The sequence below is a fragment of the Emys orbicularis genome, chromosome 1 (genome assembly GCF_028017835.1).
Source record: "Emys orbicularis isolate rEmyOrb1 chromosome 1, rEmyOrb1.hap1, whole genome shotgun sequence".
Classification (NCBI taxonomy): domain Eukaryota; kingdom Metazoa; phylum Chordata; order Testudines; family Emydidae; genus Emys; species Emys orbicularis.
In genome coordinates this window covers 146,599,936-146,626,213 of record NC_088683.1, presented here as the reverse complement: position 1 = coordinate 146,626,213, position 26,278 = coordinate 146,599,936, and the positions used below count along the sequence as shown (strand labels likewise).

Below are 26,278 nucleotides of genomic sequence, written 5' to 3'. Positions count from 1 at the left end.
TGCAGGGTTCTGCAGCCTTTCAGAAGTGGTGTGCCGAGTCTTCATTTATTCACTCTAATTTAAGGTTTCGCATGCCAGTCATACATTTTAATGTTTTTAGAAGGTCTCTTTCTATAAGTCTGTAATATACAACTAAACTATTGTTGTATGCAAAGTAAATAAGGTTTTTAAAATGTTTAAGAAGCTTCATTTAAAATTAAATTAAAATGCAGAGCCCCCCGGACCGGTGGCCAGGACCCAGGCAGTGTCAGTGCCCCTGAAAATCAGCTCGTGTGCCGCCTTCGACACGCGTGCCATAGGTTGCCTACCCCTGCTCTATAGTTACTAGGGCACTCACCTGTGTTCACGTCCCTGCTCCAAATCAGACAGAGCAGGGATTGAATGTGGATTTCCCATATCCCAGTTGAGTGCTTTAACCACTGGGTTAGGGGTAAAATGGGGAGATGAGAGAGCTGACCTAGCTTACATGCCGAGCTCCAGGAGTGGGTTCATGACTGAGATCCCTGAGCAGAGATAGGTGCCTACCTCTGACTGTGTGTCAGGGGCCTGAGGCTTAGATCAATGGCAGTTTGGTGTCTAAATAACTTTGTGTATCTAGGCCAGGGGTGGGCAAATATTTTGGCCTAAGGGCTACATCTGGGTATGGAAATTGTATGACGGGCCATGAATGCACACCAAATTGGGGGTTGGGGTGCGGGAGGTGGTGAGGGCTCCAGCTTGGGGTGCAGGCTCTGGGATGGGGCCAGAAATGAGGAGTTCAGGGTGTGGGAGGGTGCTTCGGGCTGGACCAAAGGGTTCGGAGGGCGGGAGAGGGATCAGGGCTGGGGCAGGGGGTTGGGGCACGGGAGGGAGTCAGGGGTGCAGGCTCCAAGTGGCACTTAGCTCAAGTAGCTCCCAGAAGCAGCATCATGTCTTCATTCTGGCTCCTACGCAGAGGCACAGCCAGGTGGCTCTGTGCGCTGCCCTGTCCACAGGCACCACCTCTACAGCTCCCATTCGCCGTGGTTCCTGGCCAATGGGAGCTGCGGGGGCAGCGCTTGGGGCGGGAGCAGCGTGTGGAGCCCCCTGGCTTCCCCTATGCGTAGGAGCTGGAGACAGGACATGCTGCTGCTTCTGGCAGCCACACAGAGTGAGGCAAGTCTCTGACCCCACCACCCGGCTGGAGCACCAGAGCATGGCAAGCCCCGGATCCCACTTCCCGGCGAGCACTCGAGAGCCAGATTAAAACATCTGGACAGCTGGATGCAGCCCCCGGGCCATAGTTTGCCCACCCCTGATCTAGGCCCTACTCCCTTCCTTGGCATTTCACTGCTGGCAAATTTAGGTCATTCCCTGCTCAGCTTTCTGGCTTCCGATGCCTAACTCTCCCCATGCATTATACGGGGAGCTGGGCATGTGACTCAGGGCTGAGGATTCCATTGGATGGCAAGGCACCTAGGAGTCAGGCCTTGCAATGTCCAAGTCCCTTTTGGGATCTAGCCCAGAGCCACTATCCATGGCAGTCTTGGTCAAAACAGGTTACATATGACTTCCTTTTCTTACTATTGTTTTCTGATTCGAGACAACACGTTTTTTAAGACTTTAAAATAAAGAAGCCACTAAATACACTAGAGCTGCTTGGAAATTCATCCTTTTCTCCACAAAATATGAATGACCATGGATATTTTTCATGTTCCACAAATAAATTTGGGTTTTTCATAGGGCTGTCAAGCATTTAAAAAAAATTAATTGCAATTAATCGTGCTGTTAAACAATAATAGAATATCATTTATTTAAATATTTTGGATGGTTTCTACATTTTCAAATATATTGATTTCAATTACAACACAGAATAGAAAGTGTACAGTGCTCACTTTATATTTATGTTTTATTCCAAATATTTGAACTTTAAAAAAACGAAAGAAATTGTATTTTTCAATTAACCTAATACAATTACTTTAGTGCAATCTCTTTATCACGAAAGTTGAACTTACAAATGTAGATTTATGTAAAAAAAATAACTGCATTCAAAAATGAAATAATGTAAAACTTTAGCGCCTACAAGTCCTCTCAGTCCTACTTTTTGTTCAGCCAATCGCTCGGACAAACACGTTTGTTTACATTTGCAGGAGATAATGCTGCCAGCTTCTTACTCACAATGTCACCTGGAAGTGAGAACAGGCATTCTCATTGCACTGTTGTATCCGGCGTCACCAGATATTTACGTTCCAGAGGCACTGAGGATTCATATGTCCCTTCCTGCTTCAACCACCATTCCAGGGGACATGCATCCAAGCTGATGACAGTTTCTGCTCAATAATGATCCAAAGCAGTGCGGACCAACGCGTGTTCATTTTCATCATCTGAGTCAGATGCCACCAGCAGAAGGTTGATTTTCTTTTTTGGTGGTTCGGGTTCTGCAGTTTCCACATCAGAGTGTTGCTCTTTCAAGACTTCTGAAAGCATGCTCCACACCTTGTCCCTCTCAGATTTTGGAAGGCACTTCAGATTCTTAAACCTTGGGTCGACAGCTGTAGCTTTCTTTAGAAATTTCACATTGGTACCCTGTTCTCACTTTCAGGTGACATTAGAAATAAGAAGCGAGCAACATTATCTCCTGTAAATATAAACAAACTTGTTTCTTTTAGTGATTGGCTGAACAAAAAGTAGGCCTGAGTGGACTTGTAAGCTCTAAAGTTTTACATTGTTTTGTTTTTGAGTGCAGTTATGTAAAAAAAAATCTACATTTGTAAGTTGCACTTTGACGATAAAGAGATTGTACTATAGTACTTGGATGAGGTGAATTGAAAAATACTATTTCTTTTATCATTTTTACTGTGCAAATATTTGTAATAAAATATAATAATATAAAGTGAGTCCTGTATACTTTCTATTCTGTGTTGTAACTGAAATAAATATATTTTAAAATATAGAAAAACATCCACAAATATTTAATAAATTTCAATTGGTATTCTATTGTTTAACAGTGTGATTAAAACTGCAATTAATCATGATTAATTTTTTTAATCTCAATTAATGTTTTGAGTTAAACGCGTGAGTTAACTGTGGTTAATGGACAGCCCAAGTTTTTCAAGAAAAATCTGAACATTTTCAATGAAAACAGACTTTTTGTGAAAATTTGTAATCTTATTCTGAAGATTTTTCACGGGAAAAAAGTTTTGATGAAATGTTTTGAACAGCTCTAATACATAAAAATATAGGAGACAGAGAGAGAGAAGTTGCTATAGTGCATTAACCCTATAACATGACTATGCTTTGTTCTGTATATAATATATTTTTACTATAAATGGGTCACAGTTTGAACCTCAGATCCACATCATTTCAAGGACTGCTGAGATCACAGCACAAGGTGGGGTGGAGGCAGGCCCTGTGGTGGGCCATGTTCCCACTGAACAAGTACAGGACATTTATAAGATTTTCACACTAAGTCACCTGAGCAAACGACACCGACGTCCTCAGCAATTCCTGCCTGGGCTGTCTCAGACGTGGAGTTGTCACAGAGAGTCAGACGAGTCTCATTTCCTGCACATCGGACACTTTTCAGCCCCACAGGGCCCGTTCCTCGCTCAGACTTAGGGGGATTATAAGCTTTCTCAGCGACTCCGCACTGGAGCTGTCTGCAGACCACGGTGGCATCGTTCATGTCCCACTGGTCATCCAGGACTCTGCTCCACACACCATGGAGGGAAATCTCGACTGTCCCATTGCATCGGCTCTCTCCATTCAGCAGTCTGAGTGTCTCAGAACGACCTGGGCTCACAGAGACACAAAATATGCTAAATAACACTCCCTGCTGGTACTGCACTAGAAATAATACACAAGTGTGATGTGAAACACAGGTTTCTGTGCCAAGTGGAAGGTAACCCTGTGCAGTGATAGAGAGAACAACCTCTCTCAAGGGTTTCATTTGTCTGTCTACTCAGAAATGCAGGAGGTGATGGAGGGAAAGAATTCCCCAGCTCTGAGATCAGAGCTTGCAGGATGTGGAGCGCTCTCTCCTCCCTAAGGAGTCAATGTCAGTGGAGAGTGCTCAGGAACATCTGGCAGATCAGGCCTCTGGTTACCAAAACGCTCTGTGTAAAAGCGCTCAGTGCTCACCCCACACACTGATAGCGGCAGCGCTGTGAGATCGCTGTGATTTACAACAGGAGTCTATGTATTGGCCTGCAATGAGCACCCCAAGCGCCCCACTTCCCTGCTGCAATTCCCAGATCCAGCACTGCCAGGACACGTGGCTCCTTTAAAGAAAACCCTGCCCTGTTTGTCCCTGTTCAGTGTACATTGCTGACCTGCAATCACCGCGTCAGCTCCAAACTCATAAGGAGCTAACACAATAAAGGCTTTTCTGCACCCGGCAGGGCTTTTCCAGGCCAGGTCTGCAACTCTGAACACTTGAGTTTCCTTTCTCATGAACTCTAGCTATTGGCTTGGCTGGAGATGATGCTTGGAGGGGTGAGTGACCTCTGGGCAATGGGGAGGAAGGTCCCATTTTTTCCCAAACATATGTATTTTTCATTTTAAAACATTGTCCACTGTGAGCAGGTAAAGATGTTGAAGTTCCTTGTGGGAGAAGCCAAGACCCTTTCTGGTGATTACGTCATTGGAGATTTATACAGTGTAAACGGCACCTTATATTTCAAAGGAGCCAAAGTGCTCCCAAAATATGATCTGTAAACCTGTCAAATCTTCCTAAATAAATAAATAATTATAAGAATATACATACAGAGGGCAGTAATGACTCCATATTTAAAGATGAGATTAATATTGCACTTAAATCAGGGATTATTAAAGTTATGTATGGTCTGATTCTCACATTAGGGCTCCTATACTCTGAGCAGGTGTAAATGAGCCCTTAGGGTTATAAGAATTGGGCCCAGTGCAATCTCCCCTTACTTCCCACACAGAATCTGTGTCAGTGCGACCCACACTCCTTGTACTGCAGCATTTGACTTTATTTCTCTGACAGGAAGCGAAAGGAGCAGTGGGGAGGGGACATAGATTTTAGCTGGATACTCTGGGCCTCTGTTACATTATGGGCAACCCAGCTGGCAGGTCACACCCTAGTCACCCTCTGAGGGCAGAGCTAGAGTGCAAGGGGGGGGAGGAGGTTATAAATACAGGAGTTGAAGGGCTTGTATACACTTGAAAGGCTACAACGGCACAGCTGCAGCACTGCAGCATCACCTCTGTAGCCCTTTAGTGTAGACTCTACCTATGCCGACCGGAGGGGTTCTCCCATTGCTGTAGTTCATCCACCTCCCCGAGAGGTGGTAGCTAGCTTGACAGAAGAATTCTTCTGTTTACCTAGTGCTGTCTACACTGGGGGGTAGGTTGGCTTAACTATGTCAGTCAGAGGTGTGGATTTTTCATACCCCTGAGTGATGTAGCTGGGTCAACCCAGCTTTTTAATGTATGCCATGTTGAAGACAGGCCTGTGGACTCAGTGGCTGATATATGCTGTTAGGATATAGATATTCAGGCCTGTCTGTAAAGGCCTATACTTTAAGAATTTAGGTATATGTTTATCATTTAGCTAGTTATAGAAGTATAAAAGAAAGAATCAAAATCGCTGTTTGCCTGTGTAAGGGCCTTCTCTCACTGTGACAGTCTGAGAACAACCATAACCTGGAAAGTGTATGGTCACATCTTCACACATTTCAAACCAGTCATATTGAAATAAGGCAATCTGGGGCTGTTAGAAAGGTGATCCGATCTATCACCTCCAGATAAAAGGAAGAGCCTAGAAGATGTAAAAGGAAATTTAGTTTGATAGTTTTCTGTTTGGTAAGAACTCACTCATTAATAGACTAAGCCCTGGTCTACGCTACGAGTTTAGGTTGAATTTAGCAGTGTTAGATCAATTTAACCCTGCATCCGTCCACATGACTAAGCCATTTTTGTCGACTTAAAGGGCTCTTAAAATCGATTTCTGTATTCCTCCCCGATGAGGGGATTAGTGCTGAAAGCGACCCTGCTGTGTCGAATTTGGGGTAGTGTGGACGCAATTCGACGGTATTGGCCTCTGGGAGCAATCATAGAGTGCTCCATTGTGACCGCTCTGGACAGCACTCCCAACTCAGATGCACTGGCCAGGTAGACAGGAAAAGCCCCGCGAACTTTCGAATTTCATTTCCTCTTTGGCCAGCGTGGCGAGCTGATCAGCACAGGTAACCATGCAGAGCTCAGCAGCACAGGTGACCATGGAGTCCCAGAATTGCAAAAGAGCTCCAGCATGGACCGAACGGGAGGTACTGCATCTGATCACTGTATGGGGAGATGAATCTGTGCTATCCAAACTCCGTTCCAAAAGACGAAATGCTGTAATAGTTGAAAAAATCTCCAAGGGCATGAAGGACAGAGGTTATAACAGGGACCCGCAGCAGTGCCACGTGAAACTTAAGGAGCTCAGGCAAGCCTACCAAAAAACCAGAGAGGCAAACGGCCGCTCCGGGTCAGAGCCCCAGACATGCCGCTTCTATGATGAGCTGCATGCCATTCTAGGGGGTGCCCCTACAACTACCCCAGCCCTGTGCTTCCCTCCTCTCCCACCCCTCCCGGGCTACCTTGGCAGTTATCCCCCCATTTGTGTGACGAATTAATAAAGAATGCATGAATTTGAAACAATGACTTCATTGCCTTTGCAAGCGGAGATCAATGGGGGTGGAGAGGGCAGTTGGCTTACAAGGAAGTAGAGTGAACCAAGAGGTCGGGTTTTCATCAAGGAGGAACAAACAGAACTTTCACACCGTAGCCTGGCCAGTCGTGAAACTGGTTTTCAAAGCTTCTCTGATGCACAGCGCACCCTGCTGTGCTCTTCTAACTGCCCTAGTGTCTGGCTGCGTGTAATCAGTGGCCAGGCGATTTGCCTCAACCTCCCACCCCGCCATAAACGTTTCCCCCTTACTCTCACAGATATTGTGGAGCACACAGCAAGCAGTAATAACGATGGAAATATTCATTTAGCTGAGGTCTAACCAAGTCAGTAAACTGCGCCAGCGAGCTTTTAAACGTCCAAAGGCACATTCTACCACCATTATGCACTTGCTCAGCCTATAGTTGAACTGCTCCTTACTACTATCCAGGCTTCATGAGCCTTGGGAGCAAGGGGTAGGCTGGGGTGGGTGCGACCGTGCGGTGCTGCCCACTGGGAGAGCAGCCTGAGGCAGAAGCCTCCAGCTGGCATGATATTCGAGGCAGGACTGAATCTCCATTAGACGAAACTTAAAGAAGAGAATGACCTGGAGTCATTCCCATTTTTGTCCAGGTGCCCCCGACCAACCTAACCGAGGTCGGCCAGGAGCACCTACAGGACGATGACAACGGTTAGCAGTCATATTGCACCATCTGCCATCCACAAGGCAAGGCAAGGGGATGTTGCTGTGTAGCACTGCAGTACCACGTCTGCCAGCAGCACCCAGGAGACATATGGTGACAGTGAGCTGAGCAGGCTCCATGCTTGCCGTGGTATGTCGTCTGCATGAGTAACCCAGGAAAAAAGTCAAGAAACGATTCTTTGCTGTTGCTTTCACGGAGGGAGGGAGGAAGGGGGGCCTGACGACATGTACCCAGAACCACCTGCGACAATGTTTTTGCCCCATCAGGCATTGGGAGCTCGACCCAGAATTCCAATCGGTGGCGGAGACTGCGGGAACTGTGGGATAGCTACCACAGTGCAACTCTCTGAAAGTCGATGCTAGCCTCGGTACTGTGGACGCACACCGCCGACTTAATGCGCTTAGTAGGGACACACACAATCGACTGTATCAAATCGATTTCTCAAAAATCGACTTCTATTAAATTGACCTAATTTCATAGTGTAGACATACCCTGTCATAACTATAAAGGGAAGGGTAACAGCTCTCCTGTGTACAGTACTAAAATCCCTCCTGGCCAGAGACTCCAAAATCCTTTTACCTGTAAAGGGTTAAGAAGCTCGGGTAACCTGGCTGACACCTGACCCAAAAGACCAATAAGGGGACAAGATACTTTCAAACCTTGGGGGGGGGGAAAGGCTTTTGTGTGTGCTCTTTGTTTTAAGGGGTTGTTCGCTCTTGGGACTGAGAGGGACCAGACATCAATCCAGGTTCTCCCCATCTTTCTAAACAAGTCTCTTTTATTTTAAAATTGTAAGTAAAAGCCAGGCAAGGCGTCTTAGATTTACTTTGTTTTCTCAACTTGTAAATGTACCTTTTACTAGAGTGTTTATCTTTGTTTGCTACACTTTGAACCTAAGACAGAGGGGAGTCCTCTGAGCTCTTTAAGTTTGATTACCCTGTAAAGTTGTTTTCCATACTGATTTTACAGAGATGATTTTTACCTTTTTCTTTAATTAAAAGCCTTCTTTTTAAGAACCTGATTGATTTCTCCTTGTTTTAAGATCCAAAGGGGGTTTGGATCTGTATTCACCAGGAGTTGGTGAAAGGAAGGAGGGGGGAAGGGTCAATTTCTCCTTGTTTAAGATCCAAGGAGTTTGGATCTGTATTCACCAGGGAATTGGTGAAAGGTTTCTAAAAGCTTCCCAGGGACGGGAATGGTGGCAGCGGACCAGAACTAAGCTGGTAGTTAAGCTTAGAAGTCCTCATGCAGGCCCCTATATTTGTACCCTAAAGTTCAAAGTGGGGATACAGCCTTGACATACCCATAGTTGGGAAACCTTTATGTCTTAGATGTAGTTGTGAAATCCTCACTTCTGTATTGTTTTGTCATTACAGTTCCCACTTTGCTGTGTTTATTTGCATGGTCTCTGTCTGGTTCTGTGATTGTTTCTGTCTGCTGTATAATTAATTTTGCTGGGTGTAAACTAATTAAGGTGGTGGGATATAATTGGTTAGCTAATCATGTTACAATATGTTAGGATTGGTTAGGTAAATTTTAGTAGAATGATTGGTTAAGGTATAGCTAAGAATATTACTATATAAATTAGGGGCAAACAGGAAGTAAGTTGGGATTCAAAAATAAGGAAAAAAGGAACTTGGATTTAAGCTTGCTGGAAGTTTACCCCAAAAAACATTGAATTGTTTTCACCTTCGGACTTCAGGTATTGCTGCTCTCTGTTCATGCGAGAAGGACCAGGGAAGTGGGAGAGTGAAGGAATAAGCTCTCTAACATCTTGGTGCCGTGACTCGGATGGATGACATCGGATAGATGAGTGGCAGCCTGTAAGTCCCCCCTCCCCAGCAGTCCGCACAGCTGCTTGGAAGGGGTATGGCGAACTCTCGTGATGATAGTTGCAGGTTCTGGCAAGCTGGGGTAACGGATTTTTTGAACAAATGGATAAGGAAGAATCAGGGCCCATACCAGGTGCAGGGTTCCACCTGGGATGAGATTGAGAAGGAGATGGGGGAGGTTTGGGGAGACCCCAAGGGAAAGGAGTTTAGGAAAAAGGGAATGGTATTACAAGGTGTGTGTTCTGGGATGGCATACTGGGTAAAAAGGGAAGCCGATCTCCCACAACACATTAAGGATTTGGAGGGGATTGTGGATCAGCAACAGATTTTAACAGAAAAATCCGTGTTAGCGGTAGAGGTAGCGGATTTGAAGGCACGGGATGCTGCACGGACAGAGGAGTCTTGTGAGGCAATCCGACGAGAGAGGGATGAACTGCTGGGGAGAGTAGGAGACTTAGAGGAGGAATTGTATCAATGTAAACATGGGGGGAATGGACTTGGGGACCCCAGACCATCCGCCCCACTAATGGAGCTGAAGGAGACACCTCCACCACCCTACCCTGAGAAAGCACTGTACCCACCACTGCCAGTGGACATTGTAAGCCGGCGATACAGCCCCTGTGAGAGAGGCTACCCGGGAGGAATTACAGGAGACAGGAATAGTGGCCCCGGTTGCAGGGTGGGGGACCATGCCTCACAAGTAGAACAGGCAGAAATCCGCCCCTTATCCCTAAAGGACCGGGAGGCAGTACTGGGCCATTTGGGAAAGGTACCCCGGGATGATTGGGATCAGTTTGTGCTGTGACTAGTGGAGGTGGGCAGGGAGATAGAGGTTCTAACTCATGAGGACCAGGTGATCACATGGCATAGTCTTTTGGGATGGGGCACCTTAGGAATCGATGTGGCAGGACTGGCACACCCATTTCTAATCCCTGGACAGGTGGCAAAACAGTTGTTTGGGGTGTACTCTCGTACTGCGGGGATGAATAAGATGAAGCAAATCCCTGGGGAAACAGGGCGGGATACACTTAATCGCATACAGGCCTGGGCACGGTCCTGGGTGGATCCCCTGGACGGTTCATGGATGATACCCCAGACAGGGACACCAGGACCTGGTGGGGGTGTGGAGCATGGTAGGGGTGTGGAATTGCTGGAGAAATGGTTGGAGCTGAGCGATCCACAGTTTGTGGGGCATTTAAGGTTGCAGCACCCTGAACTTGCTCCCAATCAGCTACCCCAGTTTCTGGAAGAGGCAGATGTGTGGAGACAGATGCATCAGGGGGGAGAGCCGGTCCATATTATTACTGCAGGGGATCAGTACAAGGTGGAAAGGGGTGAGTCAGCCTGGAGGGGAGGAGGTAGAGGGAGAGGTCGTGGCTTTGGGGGGGCAGTCAAGGACGAGTGGGCAGCTATAGAGCAACAGATCCAGAGACTGCAGGCTAAACTGACTACCCAGGATCTTACCAGATCAGGGGGAAAGTGGTCCCGGAGGCCAGGGGACTGGGACTGCCTGAAATGCCAGACACGCAATTTTGCTTGGAGACAGGAATGTCTTCAGTGCCAGGACCCCCCCCCCCTCCCCCGTGAACCAGTGGGAGGGACAGAGGTGGGTGCTGCGACTTAGGGCTGCCCTGGGAGGAGTCCTGTCCATGTTCTCAGCTTAGGACGGGACGCATCTGGTCGCCCCACGCTCCAGGGGGCGATCGAAGGGAGTCCCATGAGGGATTTTTTGATAGACACTGAAGCAGCCATCAGCTTAACCACATGGGGGCACAGGAGACCCTCAGAAGGAACTGTGACAATTGTAGGGGCAACGGGAGGGGAGACACAGTTAACCCTGAGGCGGGGACAAATCAAAGGAATCTGGGGGGAAGGGGAGATTATGTGGGGATGTAATGATGTGTTAAATCTGTTGGGGGCAGGAGATTTACACAAGCTGGGACTTGTACTGGACTTAGCCAATTGGGTGTGTTTATTGGGGCAGACACAGGATGGTCAGGGCTATACCATTCCTATGGGGATAGCCTCTATGACCATTAAAGCGGCACATGCCCTCCCACCACCCCCAGCTGGGTAGGAACACATCCCTGTGTGGGCTACGGATAACCTGGATCGTGGTAGGGGCAGCATGGAGGTACTGCTAGAGGGAGGGGACCCTCCCCCCCCAGAAACAATATCCTATTTCTCAGGAGGCATCGGCAGAGGTGGGGGTAACTATTGGGGAACTGGAACAGAGGGGATTGATTAGAGTGGTTGCATCCCCTTGTAATGCTGCTGTGTGGCCAGTGAGAAAGCCAAATGGCATCTGGCGCCTCACTGTGGATTACAGGGCACTAAATATTCTGGCCAATTCACCAGCCTCAGTAGTGGCAGCGTACCCTGAAATGCTAGCCCGTATTAGACCCCAATTCCGAATTTTCACTGTTTTGGACATAGCTAATGGGTTTTGGTCTCTGCCACTAGCTACCTCGTGTCAGTATAAAACTGCATTCACATGGGAGGGCAGACAATTCTGCTGGACAGTCCTACACCAGGGATATCGGGACTCCCCTGCAATTTTTCACAGATACATGAGACAGGCTCGGAGGGGGTGGATTCAGCAAGGTGAGTACAATATGTAGACGACCTGTTGCTAATGTCAGAGTCAGAGGAGGAAGACAGGGAACTAACCGAGCAGGTCCTGCAAGCTTTGGCAAGAGCAGGGTTGAAGGTCAATGGGAAAAAGGCTCAGATGGGGGACAGACAAGAGTGACCTACTTAGGAGTGGAAGTGTCCCAGATGGGAAGGGAAATCGATAAGGGACGGGTGAAACTGATCCAGTCCCTGCCACTACTTACGGATGTTAAAAGCTTGCAAAGTTTTCTGGGTCTAACTGGATTTTGCAGGGATTTTGTGGCCAATTATGCAGAAATAGCCCAGCCTCTATTTGACCTAACCTGAGCCTCAACTTGGGAATGGTCAGAAGAGTGTACTGAGGCAGTGAGAGTACTAAAGGAAAACCTGGCCAGTGCTCCAGTGCTGGCCTCCCCGGATGGGGAGAAACTCTTTTATCTGTACCCTTTGGTATCTGACACTACCATTGGTTGTGCATTAACACAGAAGTATGGAGCAAAGGACCGACCTGTGGCCTTTGCCTCTCAACTTTTGAGTGCTGTGGAACTGAAGTATGGATGGTGTGAAAAGGTGCTGTTGTGCACCTACTGGGGGGTAGGGAAATTCAAATACCTCCCGGGAATGCAGAAAGAAATAGTCTGATCTCATCATGACCCCCTGCGGCTGTTAAACATGCATACTATCTCACAGGGACCAGTGAGTGGGCAGCGTATTGCCAAATCGTTGCTGGCTCTACAAGTAGAAAACATTAAAGCAGAAGTGTTAAAGGAACTCATAGTCTGGGTAGCCGGATTACATCTGGATGGCAACCCAGTGACCCCACACCAATGTGAAGCCAGCCCAGGTAAAACCCAACATCGGGTGTTTCGAGCAGCTAACCCAATCAGGTAAAGGAGGGGACGCTAGTATGGTTTTTGGATGGAAGTTGTATGTATCGCCGGGACAGAAAACTGCAGGCTTAGCTGTCATGGGAATCAGAGGAAATGATACAGCACCATTGGTTTCTCACTAGATGCAAGGTCAGCTCAGGAGGCAAAACTGGCAGCCTTGCTAACAGCTTTAAATGAAGTGTATTCCAAAGTTGAGCCAGAATGTTGGCTGGTGGTAGCTTCAGATTATGCATTTCGTGGGGTCACATTAATGCTGAGATGGTGGGCGGATAATCATTTCAGGGCAACAGATGGCTTCACAATCAAGCATGTTAACCGAGTGGAGGAACGAGTGGTGGAAGCGAATGGAGGAGCTCGGTCACTGTTTTACACAGATCAATGTGGCAAAGGTAAAGGCACACAAGAAAACAAGACCCCTAAGCAAAGGGAATAATCTGGCAGATGCAGAGGCCAAGCGGGCTGCAACAGAGGCACCCCCATGGCCCTGGGAGCCAGAAGAGAGTGTGCCTGTAGCAGTGATAACAAGAAGTGGGGTGGATACAGATCGGGGAGGGCGAATTCGAGAGTTGCAAGAATCTGACCCAGGACTGGCAGGCATCATGAAACTTGGGGACAGGCATGTGCCAAAGATGGAACTAATGGAAGGGATTTGGTGTGTCTTAACAGCTGAGGGACCAATAATGCTGTGCACTCAGGGAAGCCGAATGGCTTTCTTAAGCTGGGTGCATGGGAGCTTGGCAGGGGGACACCCCGGGTTTGAGGAGACACTGGGAACTTTAAAAAGGTCGTGCTTGTGGCCAGGAATGGCAGCTGATTTAAAATCAGACCTGGAACATGGTTTGGACTATGCCTGGCACAACCCACCTCACAAGGTGCTAAGGGGAGAATTAATGAGACAAACCCCAAGGGGACCTTGGGAAAGAATACAAATTGACTACACAGGACCCCTACCACCAGATCACAGAAAAAAATGATTCATGTTGGTGGTAGTAGATGCTTTCAGCAGGTGGGTGGAAGCTTTCCCCACAAAGTATCAAACTGCCCGGGTAACTGGTGAAATACTGGTAAATGAGGTATTCTCTCGCTGAGGGGTCCCAAAGGTGATTGACTCAGACCAAGGAGCTGCTTTCCAGTCAGATCTGTTAGGGGAGCTATCAGCTCTCACTGGAATCACACAATTGTTCCATATTGCTTATCACCCATAGGCTGCAGGGCAGGTGGAACTCATGAACCACACCATTAAAAATGAGCTAGAGCCAAAGCATGGTATGACCTGCCCGGGGAGTGTGATCTACCCATGGTGGGAGATCTAGTGATGTACAAGATTCCAGGTCAACACCATCCATTCCCAGCTCTTAAATGGAAGGGCCCCTATCTTGTCCTTGGCCAATTAGGATTTAAGCTTGCTGGAAGTTCACCCCAATAAACATCAAATTGTTTGCACCTTCGGACTTTGGGTATTGTTGCTCTCTGTTCATGCGAGAAGGACCAGGGAAGTGGGAGGGTGAAGGAATAAGGTCTCTAACAGATGCAACACTGAGAGATGTGTCTGTTGTGAGAGCTGGTCCCATCCCCTGTACCACCGTGGATACAGGCAGTGCTATGCCAGCTTTATTTTCTAGGAAAGCCCTCCTTTGGGATAATGTTTGGTGCATCATAGTGTGTTCTATGGACCTAGAGCGAGAGCTGCAGGGCAGTATTTGTTACTGTGGAGACCACAGAGCCTATGGAGTTTATATTTAGCTATCAGCTGACTGTTCTAAACTGGGATTCTGTATCAGTTAAAGAGAGAGAACAGGGCAGCACTTAGTGAGGTGAGGATTTGTGAATTCTTGCCTGACTTAGCTGGGCTTATGGGGAGAAGACAGTGAGAGCCTTACAGAGATCCAGGGAACAGATATTGTAGAGGCTGCTTCCAATCCTGGTATCATTTTGAATACAGGCTACAGATTTCTGTTTCACCGGGAACTGAGAGACTCAGTCAACTCTTGACCTAAGCCTAGGGCTGGAACGCTGCTAGCTGCTGAGATCCACAGACAGTTTCATTCCTCACGGAGTTCTGAAGTGTTTGAAACACCTGAGGTACTGCCATTTCTCAAGAGCTGAAGACACTACATGTTACAGGCACACTGCAAAGCCTGAGAAATCATCTCTAAGAGAAGATTAGTGGGGAATGTGTTTTGAGGTGTGTATTGAAGTATAGAACATGTAATGTTGTAACAGAAACAAAAGGGGGAAAGTCTGTATAAGGAGAACCCGTAGATTTACTGTTTAATAGCTTTTGTTTAAAAGTTATTCACAGTATTCCAAATACTATTTACAATGCTTTCTGTGTGCATTAAATGTTTGTTTTACTAAGGCCATGTCTACACTATGGGCGCTACTGTGACACGGAACATCACTGCAGCTTTGCTGCTGTAGTGTAGATGCTTCCTTCAGTGACAGAAGGGGTTTTACCATTGCTGTAGGTAATCCATCTTTCTGAGTGGTGCTAGCTAGGTCAATGGAAGAATTTTTCTATTGTTGTCTACACTGGGTCAGGTTGACACAGCTACAATGCTCAGGGATGTGAAGCCTATGGATCCTATTGATTAAGGCTGGTAAGTGCCTAAATCCTTTTAGAAAATGAGACTTAGGCTCCTAAATCAGTGCCGCAATGCCTACATACCTTTAAAAATCTGGGCCTATGCCACTATGGGTAGCCCTCAGATAACTTGCCATCTATCAGCCACTGTTGTTCTCTGATGTGACAAAAGGAAGTTTTTGAATTTGGATGAGGGAAAATCTTTGGAGAAACCTGCAGGAAAAAGGACCTCTGCAGTATTTGTGTTGCATTGTAGAGGAGGATCTTCATCAAAGCACCAGCTGCTCACTAAGCGAGGATCTTTGTGAAAGTTCCCAACTGGCTCTGGAGCCATCTGAACACTTTTCCTGAAAACCAGGATCTTTCGCAAAGAAATGACTATTTCTATGAAGTGTTGTGGGGTATTAATGATCTATAAACATACACATACACTGAGCAAGCTCTGCAGCTGAGGGCTGCAGCCCACCAGCACACAACCCGGGACGGGGGAGGGGGGACATTTTGGCCAGGAACACCAGGGCAAACACCTACTTTTCCAGAGTGAAATGGGATTGTAATGGCCCCACAGCTTGGATGAGATCTCTGCGTATAGGTTGTTTCTGCAACACCAACCTCAAACTGATGAAGGGCTGAGTCAGCCCTGCTGGGACTTAGGGAATCTGTGAATCACAAACCCCAGGTTTATCGCACAGAGCCATTCTCTCTGGTTCACGCTAGCGTAGTGCTGGCATCCACTTTGCCACCCTTCACTGCACCCGGAGGAGTCTCTGATCTGGGGAACTTAAACAAAGAGAGCAACATTCTGATACCCCTACTTACCTTGAGTACAGTAGTCAATGGGACTACTTGCGATGATCCTAATCTGGGCAGTACACTGCACTGTAACTAACATATACATGTCAGTATTAAACTTACCTGAGCAAATAACCCTGGCCGTGTCTCTGGGGGAGCAGGCTGGGTTGCCCAGGGCCATGCGAGAACAATCCCAAAGGCAGGATTCAGTCCCTTCACAATGAAAAGCGTCGCTCCATACGGTTCCGCTCCCTTCCCCGAAATGGGCTCCTCCCTGGATCGACTCGGCATATCCACAGTTCAGCTGATGGCAGAGGACGTTGGCATCTTGCAAATCCCAGTGGGAGGCACAGAGGCTTCCCCATGTGTCTCCATGTTGGATCTCCACTCTCCCGGAACACTCGGTGCCGTTCACTAACCTGCCACCCGGGCACCCTGAGCACGAGGGAAAGTGAGTGTCGAGGTGGTGCAGTGATCAGTGTTAATGGCAACGACAGGGAGGGGAGTGGGGAACAGGAAGGGATTGTTACTCATGTTCAATAATACAGTTACTCTGTGGGTGCTGTGGGGCTATTCTACACCAGCACATTCACAAACTGATACTTGATCCATCTTACTTAGTGTGAAGGGAGGACCAGGGACCAGAATTTGGTTTCCTTGGTACTTTCCATACTCAAAGCACCACAAGCATTTCACAGAGGGATCAGTTCCAGCAGACTTGGCTGGTGCAGGGACAAGGCGCCAATTTAGGGGCCAGGTCCCCACCTGGTGTAAATCAGCATAGCCTCACTGAGCCCAGTGGCGCTTGGCCAATTAACACACTGTGAAGATCTGGCTGAGGATGTTCCCCAATCCCCAGTTCTTTTCTTTCCCACTGAAGTTGCTCACCTGAACACACCACGCTGGCTTCGCTCCCAGGGGGACACTCAGTTGTGCCCAGCACAGTAACAGGACAATCACTCAGGCGGGATTCGTTTCTCTCACAGCCAAATGTGCCGTTCCAGACAGGCCCATCTCCTGTGCCAAAGAGCTGCCCTGCTGGCATCGACAGGGCAAATCCACAGTCAAACTGCTGGCAGAGGGTGTGGGCAGCCTGTAAATCCCACTGGGAGTCACAGAGGGTTCCCCAGGCGCCTCCGTGGCGAAGCTCCACTCTCCCCGAACACCCTGTGCTGCTGTTTGCCAGCCTGTACCCAGCATACCCTGAAAACAAGGAGAAGGGAGATCAGAGGGACATTTCTCTTGCACAATTGTCTACAGAGATGTGACAAAGGAACCCCAGTGACTTGGGATAATTAACTAATAATTATTTCCCAATTTACCGGGCACTTTGTAAATCAGGATGTTCAGACGTGATAATCAGGTTCTTACAGTGCAGGAGTTATTGCCCATGTCTGTCCTTTGTGAGGGGGTCACACAGCACCCACCAAACTCCGCCCCAGCATGTACCGCTCTGGGCTCAGGGTCACGCCTGGGACAGATTGTCTTGGGATGGGGCCAGTCTCTGCTTTCGTGGTTCCAAAGTGATGGTCAGGAGTCAGGAGCAGCTGTCCCCAGGATATCACACAAATGTCATGTGACGAAACTGGGGTTCTCATGTGTCATGGATGCTGAGTCCTAGGTCACTGAATCAGAACAGTTGCACTCAGGGGTCTGACTGGGGACAAAATACACAGTGGTGATATTATAGCTCAGTGACAGCTCTGCAACAGTTAAGGTTGAGACCAGCTTTCCTTCAAAGCTAAATTTTTCTAAGTGCTCTAATGTCTGCCTGATTGATCGGATTGGATTGGAATATGGTATTTCACATAGGAGCACAGGGTTATATTAGTAATCAAAATTTGGGGCCATTTCACCAGGGGATTTCCAAGATACAGCTCCCAGAAGAAAACAACAGCTTATTTTAAAATTGACAGATTCTGGCATTTTATTTTTGCTCACAGATAGAGATCAAACCAAGGCTCAGATCATTGCACCAGGGTCTCAGACACTCGAGGGTTACCCCCAACAGAGTACATGGCATCCACCAGCCCTTGGGGGAAATCAAATTAAAATGTTATTTCAAAAAGAGCCTGCTTCTCCAGTTAGGTGCTTGCGAAGGCTTGTGCGCCTACGCACATGACTAATGGACTACACTGAGCATGTGCAGTGAGAGAGGATAGCTATCTGGAAACCTGCCAATCCACTATGAGATGTGGGTGGCTTTGAGGGTAAATTGTGGTCCTTACAGCTAGGCACTCACACCCCTGGTACTGTGAGTGCAACTCCAGCCAGAAAAGAAAAGTGATGTTAAAAAAGCAGGTTTATTGCTCCAATTTGTCTCTCTCTTTTGTTTGGTGCAAATGTAATCCGAGTGCATCAAAATATTCAGAATGTGCTGAAACTGCTTTTGAAAAGAAAACGATTTCCAAATGTGAATGCTGACTGGGAGGGGAAGGGTGATCTGGGGTGCAAGCGTAGGTGGTAACAGGGGAAAATGTTAGGGTTCACAGCCAGGGATGTGTTTATTATGGGGAGGGAAACAAATGGGAATGGGTGGTAGGGGAGAGAAGAAGTTGTGGGGGGGGCTCAGGCAAGGGGGAGAGTGTGAGGATTGGGAGAGGAGGAGGGGAGAAGACAGGACGGATTGCAAACAAGGAAGGGTAGCAGAAAAAGTTGGGGGGGTTGAGGTAAGGCACATCAGCCATGAATTCTCCCCTTCCATGTGTGTGCTGCAATTTAGGGGAGCCCTACTCCTTTGCAGGCCCCAGTAGCAACTACACAACCACCATTATCCCCATTACATTGTAACAAAATGTACAGGACGGGGAGGAGCACTGAGGAATCACATAGCAACCTTGTGGCCTAGTGGAAAAACCACTAGACTGGGACTATCCCCAGCTATGCTGCTGGCTGACCTTGGGTAAGTCTGAGGGTCTGAGCCCCAGAAAGCGGTGAGAGGCAGCCCAGCTGAAAGTCTCTGGGCAAAGATCAAAGCCGGGAATAATAGGGGTGATGTAATGGTAGGGGTCAACTATAGATCACCCAATTAGGAGAAGGAGTGGATGAGGCATTTCTACAACAAACAGAAATATTCAAAACACCAGACCTGGCAGTAACAGGGGACTTTATCTACCCAGACATGTGTTGGAAAAGTAATAAGGCAAAACACTAAATGTTCAATCAGTTCTTGGAATGTGTTGGGGAAAACTTTTTGTTCCATAAAAGTAGAGGAAGTAAACTAGACTGACCAACATATGAGACTAGATTCTGACCAAGAGGGAGGAATTGTTAGTGAATCTGAAGGTGGAAGGCAACTTGAGGGAAAGTGACCATGAAACGATAGCTTTCATGATTCTAAGGAAAGGAAGGAGTGAACGAAGCAGAATAAGGAAAATGGACTTCAAAAAAACCCAGACTTTAACAAACATAGTGAACTGGTAGATAAGGTCCCATGGGAAGAAAATCTTAGGGAAAAAAGGAGGTCAGGAGACCTGAGAGTTTCTCAGTATTAAAAACACAACTGCAAACTATCCTGATGTGAAGGAAAGACAGAAAGAATCGCAAGAGACCAATATGGCTCCAGAGGAGCTCTTTAATGACTGAAAATCAAAATGGAATCCTACAGAAAGTGGAAAGTGAAGAACTTGCTAAGGATGAGCATAAAATCATAGCACCAGCAAGTTGGGACTAAATCAGAGAGGCTAAAGCACTATATGAGTTACACCCAGCAAGGGACGTAAAAGGCAATAGGAAGAAGTTCTCTAAATGCATTAGTGAGCAAGAGAAAGATGAAGTAAAGTACAGGTCCTCTTCTTAGTGCAAAGAAGAGCTAATAAGGTATGATATCAAGAAGGCTAAGGTGTTTAGTGCCTATCTTGCTTTAGTCTTCACTGAAAAGGTTAATGGTGACCAGATACTCAACACAATTAATATTAACAATGAGGGGGAAGGAATGCAAGCCTCACAGAAATTATTAAGTCTACTATCCCCAAAGACACAGTACACACACACATTAGCCTGTTAGCCTGCAGCCCCCGTATTTGACATACCTTCATGTACCTCACCATTTGACAGCACTGGAATCAGTCATTTTGTATGTTCAACCACTGCCAACTGAAACCCAAACATCACACAGCTACAAATAGTTTTACGACCCTGAGAGGCAAGGCCAAATAGCAGCATGCTTGCAGTTTTTCTAATTAAAATGGAAGAATAAAATTAAAAAATAAATGTACTGTAAAAAGAGAAAAAAATGTTTAGGTAACTGATGTTGGTTTTGGGTGGCTCTAACATGTAAGTTTTATTGTCATAACTAGAAATATTTTGGAAATAAAAAAAAATGAATTGTTACTGGCTGTTGCCAGTACATTGAGATTTTTAGCCTATTAGAGGCAATTATGAGCTGTGTGCTTTATCCAAAGAAAATTTATAAAAAAATTATTTAGAAAGTGTGCTTTGGAGCAGCCTGAGGAAGTTTTCCTTTTGGCAAGGATTTGACACCAGTAGTCAGATGGAAGGAGGGGGGCCCCGGTAGCCTGGCTGTTAATTTCTTGAGACCATTTCAGACTTTTTAGGTAACTATAAATATTTGGAATGCTCTGAACCCTACTGCTGCAGCATACGTGTGTGTGTGCGCGCGCTTGAAACTGAATAAATAAGTAGTTTTAAGTAAAGCACTTCGGTTCGTATCAAACATTTATCAGACAGAGGAGTTATGGCCACATCATTTTTTTCTTGAGGAAAACCAGTTAAATTACCACTGATTTGGGTTCTAAAACCTCTGGGTAACAAGCCCAGCTAAGGACACACTCTTTACCTTAACACACAGCATTGAGTTGATTTATGGTAAAACCAAGAATAAGTTTATTAATAAAGAACATAGATTTAAATGATAATAAGCAGAGATAACAGAAGCAGAAAATGCTTACAAACAAAACAAAATACAACACTTTTTAGTGTCTAAGAGTGTACTTTAGCAAACTATGAACTTTGCCTCTATAGCTTTCTCGCATCAAGTTACCAGCATGTCCAAGCCTTCCGGCAGGAGGATCCAACATTCACAGAATTAGAGGGTGCTGTCCCCTTTCCCCCTAAATGATGGGTAACTAAGGAGTTCTCTCCCCTTCTTTGTATACTCTGGTAAACTTTTGAAATGTGTTAGTCTGAAGTGCATTCCCAGATAAATGTCTTCTCCTTTGCTATTTGACTCTTCCTGGTGACTTCCCATCCCCCTCTTGGCTCATATGTAACATAATTTCTACTGTCTCTGGCAACAGCTTGCTCAGTTTACATTGGAGACATGGACAAACAGGCAAAACAACATCTCTTTGTCTGGGACAAACTTGTTTATCAAGTCTGTCCCCAAAACATATTTTAGGAACATACACATACATAACTCTACTCGCCATCTCTGTATACCTCACCCAACGATATCCATAACCAGCATGTCTCCAATTTTTATATGATATCTTACCCAATACACTGTTATAATACAATAATACTGTATACAAACAGTTGTTTCAACTGCTTGTTCTTTGGGTTTCAGGCCCCCTGTTCTCCCCTTGGGGTGTCTGGACCCTGATTGTCACACAAAGATACTTAAGGATCTAGCTGAAGCACTGGTGGAACCGTTAGCAATTATCTTTGAGAACTCATCAAGGACAGGTGAAGTCCCAGAGGACTGGAGAAGGGCAAGTACCTATCTACAAAGACTGGAATAAAGAGGACCTTGTCAGCTTAACTTCAGTACACAAAAGATACTGGAACAAATTATTAAACAATCAATTTATAAGCACCTACAGTATAATGGGGTTATAAGGAAGAGCCAGCATGGATTTGTCAAAAACAAATCATGCCATACCAACCTAATTTCCTTCTTTGACAGCGTTACTGGCCTCATGGATAGGGCTGAAGTAGTAGACGTGATATACCTTGATTTTAGTTAGGCTTATGATATAGTTGCACACAACATTCTCATAAACAAATTAGAGAAATGTGACCTAGATGAAATTACTATAAGGTGGGTGCACAGCTGGTTGAAAAACCATACTCGGATAATAGTCATCAGTGGTTTGCTGTCAAACTGGGAATGTGTATCTAGTGGGGTGCCATGGGGTCAGTCCTGGGTCTGGTACTATTCAATATTTTCATTAATGACTTGGATAATGGAATGGAGAGTATGCTTATAAAATTTGCAGGTGACCCAAGCTGGCAGGGATCGACACTTGGAGGACAGGATTAGAATTCAATATGACCTGGACAAGTTGCAGAGCAGGTTTGAAAACAAGATGAAATTCAATAAAGAAAAGTGGAAAGTACTACACTTACGAAGGAAAAGTCAAATGCTCAACTTCAAAAGGGAGAATAACTGGACTAGGTGGTAGTACTGCTGAAAAAGATCTGGGGTAACAGTAGATCACAAACTGAATATGATTCAACAGTGTGATGCAATTTTGAAAATGCTAGTATCATTCTGGTGTGTATTAACTGAAGTGTCATATGTAAGACACAGGAGGTAGCTGTCCTGCTCTAAGGGGCACTGCTGAGGCCTCAGCTGGAGTACTGTGTCCAATTCTGGGTGCCCCACTTTTGAAAAGATGTAGACAAATGTGGAGATGGTCCAGAGGAGAGCAACAAAAATGATAAAAGGTTTAGAAAACCTGACCTATGAGGAGAAGTTAAAAAACTTGGCATGTTTAGTCTTAAGAAAAGAAGACTTAGGGGGCACATGATATCAGCCTTCAAATATGTTAAGGGCTGTTATAAAAAGAACCAGGATGATTTTTTCTTCCTGTCCACTGAAAGTAGGACAAAAAGTAATGAGCTCAATCTGCAGCAAGGGAGATTTATGTTAGATATTGGGAGAAACATTCTATCTAGAAGGGTAATTTAGTTTAGTTCTAGAATAGGCTGCCAAGGGAGGTTGTAGAATCCACATCTGTCACGTTATTGATTTGAACTGGGACCATATAGAACATGGTTGCAACCAAGGTCCTGTAGTGGCACCAAATCTTGTATAAAGGGGTCAAATGAGGTGTCTAAGACAAGGTTATGGTTTGCTGGTTATGATTATGCTGTCTATATGTGTGTATCAATTTTGTAGTTGAAGTTATGAATATTGGCTCTATACTATCTGTATTTCAAACTTATGCTATGCTTCTGGGATACATCCCAGACAAGTTGGTGTTAGCTCTGCCTAGCCTGCTTGATGGCCCATTAAGGACCATCAGCTATACAATTGACCCATTCAGAGAAGGCAGCTACACCTTGTGACTCAGTAAAGTATGCAGGAACTTGCCCATGTAACTCCAGACTCCATTTGGCTGTAATTTTCCACAGTAAGAACAAAGAGGTGTTCTTACACCTGGAAAAGGCTGATGTCTCATCTCCATCTTATCTTCAATCCTGTTTCTTACCTCTGGAGGGACTTTGCTACAAATGGAAGCTCTACACAAAGGACTGAATGCCCCGTCCCAGCTGTGGATGTACTCCAGAGACTTAATTTGAACCTGCAGTTTATTCTATCACTGCTACAAGCCTGAACCAAGAACATTGCCATTACTGTATGTACAGTAATTGATTCCATTTAACCAATTCTAGCTCTCATCTATATCTTTTTCCTTTTATGAATAAACCTTTAGATTTTAGATTCTAAAGGATTGGCAACAGCGTGATTTGTGGGTAAGATCTGATTTGTATATTGACCTGGGTCTGGAGCTTGGTCCTTTGGGATCGAGAGAACCTTTTTTTCTTTTACTGGGGTATTGGTTTTCATAACAATTTGTCCCCATAACGAGTGGCACTGGTGGTGATACTGGGAAACTGGAGTGTCTGAGGGAATTGCTTGTGTGACTTGTGGTTAGCCAGTGGGGTGAGACCAAAGTCCTCTTTGTCTGGCTTGGTTTGGTTTGCCTTAGAGGTGGAAAAACCCCAGCCTTGGGCTGTAACTGCCCTGTTTTAAGCAATTTGTCCTGAATTGGCACTCTCCGTTGGGTCCCGCCAGAACCAGCATCGTTACAACATCATTGGAGGTTTTTAAGAACACGATGGATAAACATCTGTCTAGATTTAACTGATCCTGGCACAGTGCAGGGGGCTGGACTTGATGACCTCTCAAAGTCTCTTTCAGCCCCACATTTCTATGATTCTTTGAAGATACTTCACTGCTCGCTGCCTCAGTTTCCCATCTGTGAAATGTGGATAATGATGTAAGTACTTTGAGAGCTACTTATGAAAAGCTCTATATAAAAACTAGGTATTTTGATTATTAGTCACAGTAGCCTATCAGCTGCAAACCTAGGTGAGAACTACAACTGTTTAAATAACCATTGACTCCTACCAACAAACATTTATCTTTGAATTTAAAAAATTAGGAAATTAAATGGCAAAAATCTTTGTTAATGCAGAGTTAAGGTTGCCCGTTGATAGCACATGCGCTTCCAGAACTTTGGGTTCAGCAAAACTCAAACTTCTGAACACCAGGAAACACAGACTTCAGATAAATACCCATGCAATGTTAACTCTGCCCTCTTCATGCAATGCCTCACAACACCCATAACACACACACTCCCACTCTGCCTGTTCACTGTAATAGACAGGCACTATCTGCACTTTCCCTATGCTCTAATGCTGAGCCTTCCCCTTGAGAGCATAGCACACTTGCAAAACATAACAACCCCCCTTTTTACCGCCCCTTTACACATCAACACAAGATATCACCTAAACATATACTTTTCCCTACCCATCATTAAATCCACACACAGCTCTCCTGTCCCAACTCACTACTGACAATACCCATTGTAATAGTAGGATTTTATGTTTGTATTTTGTATGATTTAGAATGAAGGATAAAGAATAATGAAGCATGTATTAAATGTATTGGTGTATGATTTGATCATATCCTGCCAGCCACACTTTTTGAATGGCAGAAAGGAATGGCCTACTGGGTCATTTGGTAAAGATGCATCAGCCGGAATCTGTGTCTGGGCTGATTTCAAGGCAGTGACAGACCTTAGATGGTCACCAATTTGTTGTAGGTTTAATATTTTAAAATAAGTAAAAGAATGTGATGATTGTTTTTCTTTTGCATTGCAATTTGATGTTCCTGTTCAAAATGTTCTGTGTAAATTAATTTTGTTTTGTGTGAGAATGAGGAATGTGTGTGTTAAGAGATAAGCGTGAAGGCCATCGCTGAGCCAGATGTACGAGTGAGGAACCAGAAACAGATGCAAGGGCACCAGAAGGCTGCAACACACTCCTATTGAAATGTCAGAGGAGGGAAGATTGACGACTCTAAAGATGAGACAGGGCACCTATCAATGGGGACAAGATAGCTGTGATAAAGAATGAGAAGGACAATTCAAGAAAACAAGCACTCGTCAAACAACAATTGATTGCAGCATGATGGTGCAAAATTCATTGGTCCCAATGAAGGAAAATCACTAAATAAACAAGGTGCCTTGCCATGAAACTTTAGATTCGTCCTGCCAAGACTTCCCCGGAGCATCGTGTCGCGACAAACGGAACCCAGTTCCTCCTTACTGGTGATCAACCTAGCTGGCCACTAGGTTGATCCGGATTCTGGACCGGTAACTATAACATCGATTGGCAGGACAGAGAGAGAGAGAGAGAAAGAGAGAGAGAGAGAGAGAGTGTGTGTGTGTGTGTGGTGTGATTGAATGCATATGCTAATAGTTGTATCTTCAATAAATGTGGCGTATTGCCTTTTCCCCTAAAAAAGATCCCATGTGCTTCTTTTAAGCATAACACCATGGCAAGATGAACCAGTGCCCTGCTACTGACATAGCCTACACAAATGATGCTAACTACAGCCTCAAGGTCCATATGCACATCTTTCCTTTGATAACACACATGGGGGCACTCAAGCCCAGATCTCCTCATATCGCATTCACAGCTCTCTGATGCTCCTCAAACTAATCCCCAGATCTCCTCATATTACAATCACAGCTCTCCCAAGCTGCTCCATGTATTCCTCCACCATTCAGTATAGCTACACCTAATGCAGTAACTGCAGCTGGAGAGCAGTTAAGCCCCGTGGTTATTGCCAGCTCCAGGAGGATCTCTTGGTGAACAGCTGCTTGGGGCTTCCATTGGTGGCACTGAAACAGAAACTCTAAGAGTTGTGCACTGCCTCAGTCAACTCAACAGTGCTCAATCTGGGGCTTTCTGATGACAATTAAAAAGCAAACACTGGTGTCTATCTCCCTGCCCCAAGTTGTAGTGCTGTTCTG

At 45.7% G+C, this 26,278-nt stretch overlaps 1 protein-coding gene across 1 annotated transcript in view; it reads left to right on the top strand.

The window, feature by feature from the left end:
• Positions 1 to 26,278, top strand: part of LOC135873059 (alpha-2-macroglobulin-like) — a 1,316,454-nt gene that overhangs the window by 210,713 nt on the left and 1,079,463 nt on the right. The window contains exon 18 of the mRNA XM_065397534.1: positions 18,135 to 18,160. Within this exon, the coding sequence (XP_065253606.1) occupies positions 18,135 to 18,160 (26 nt within the window). The remainder of the gene's footprint in view (positions 1 to 18,134; positions 18,161 to 26,278) is intronic.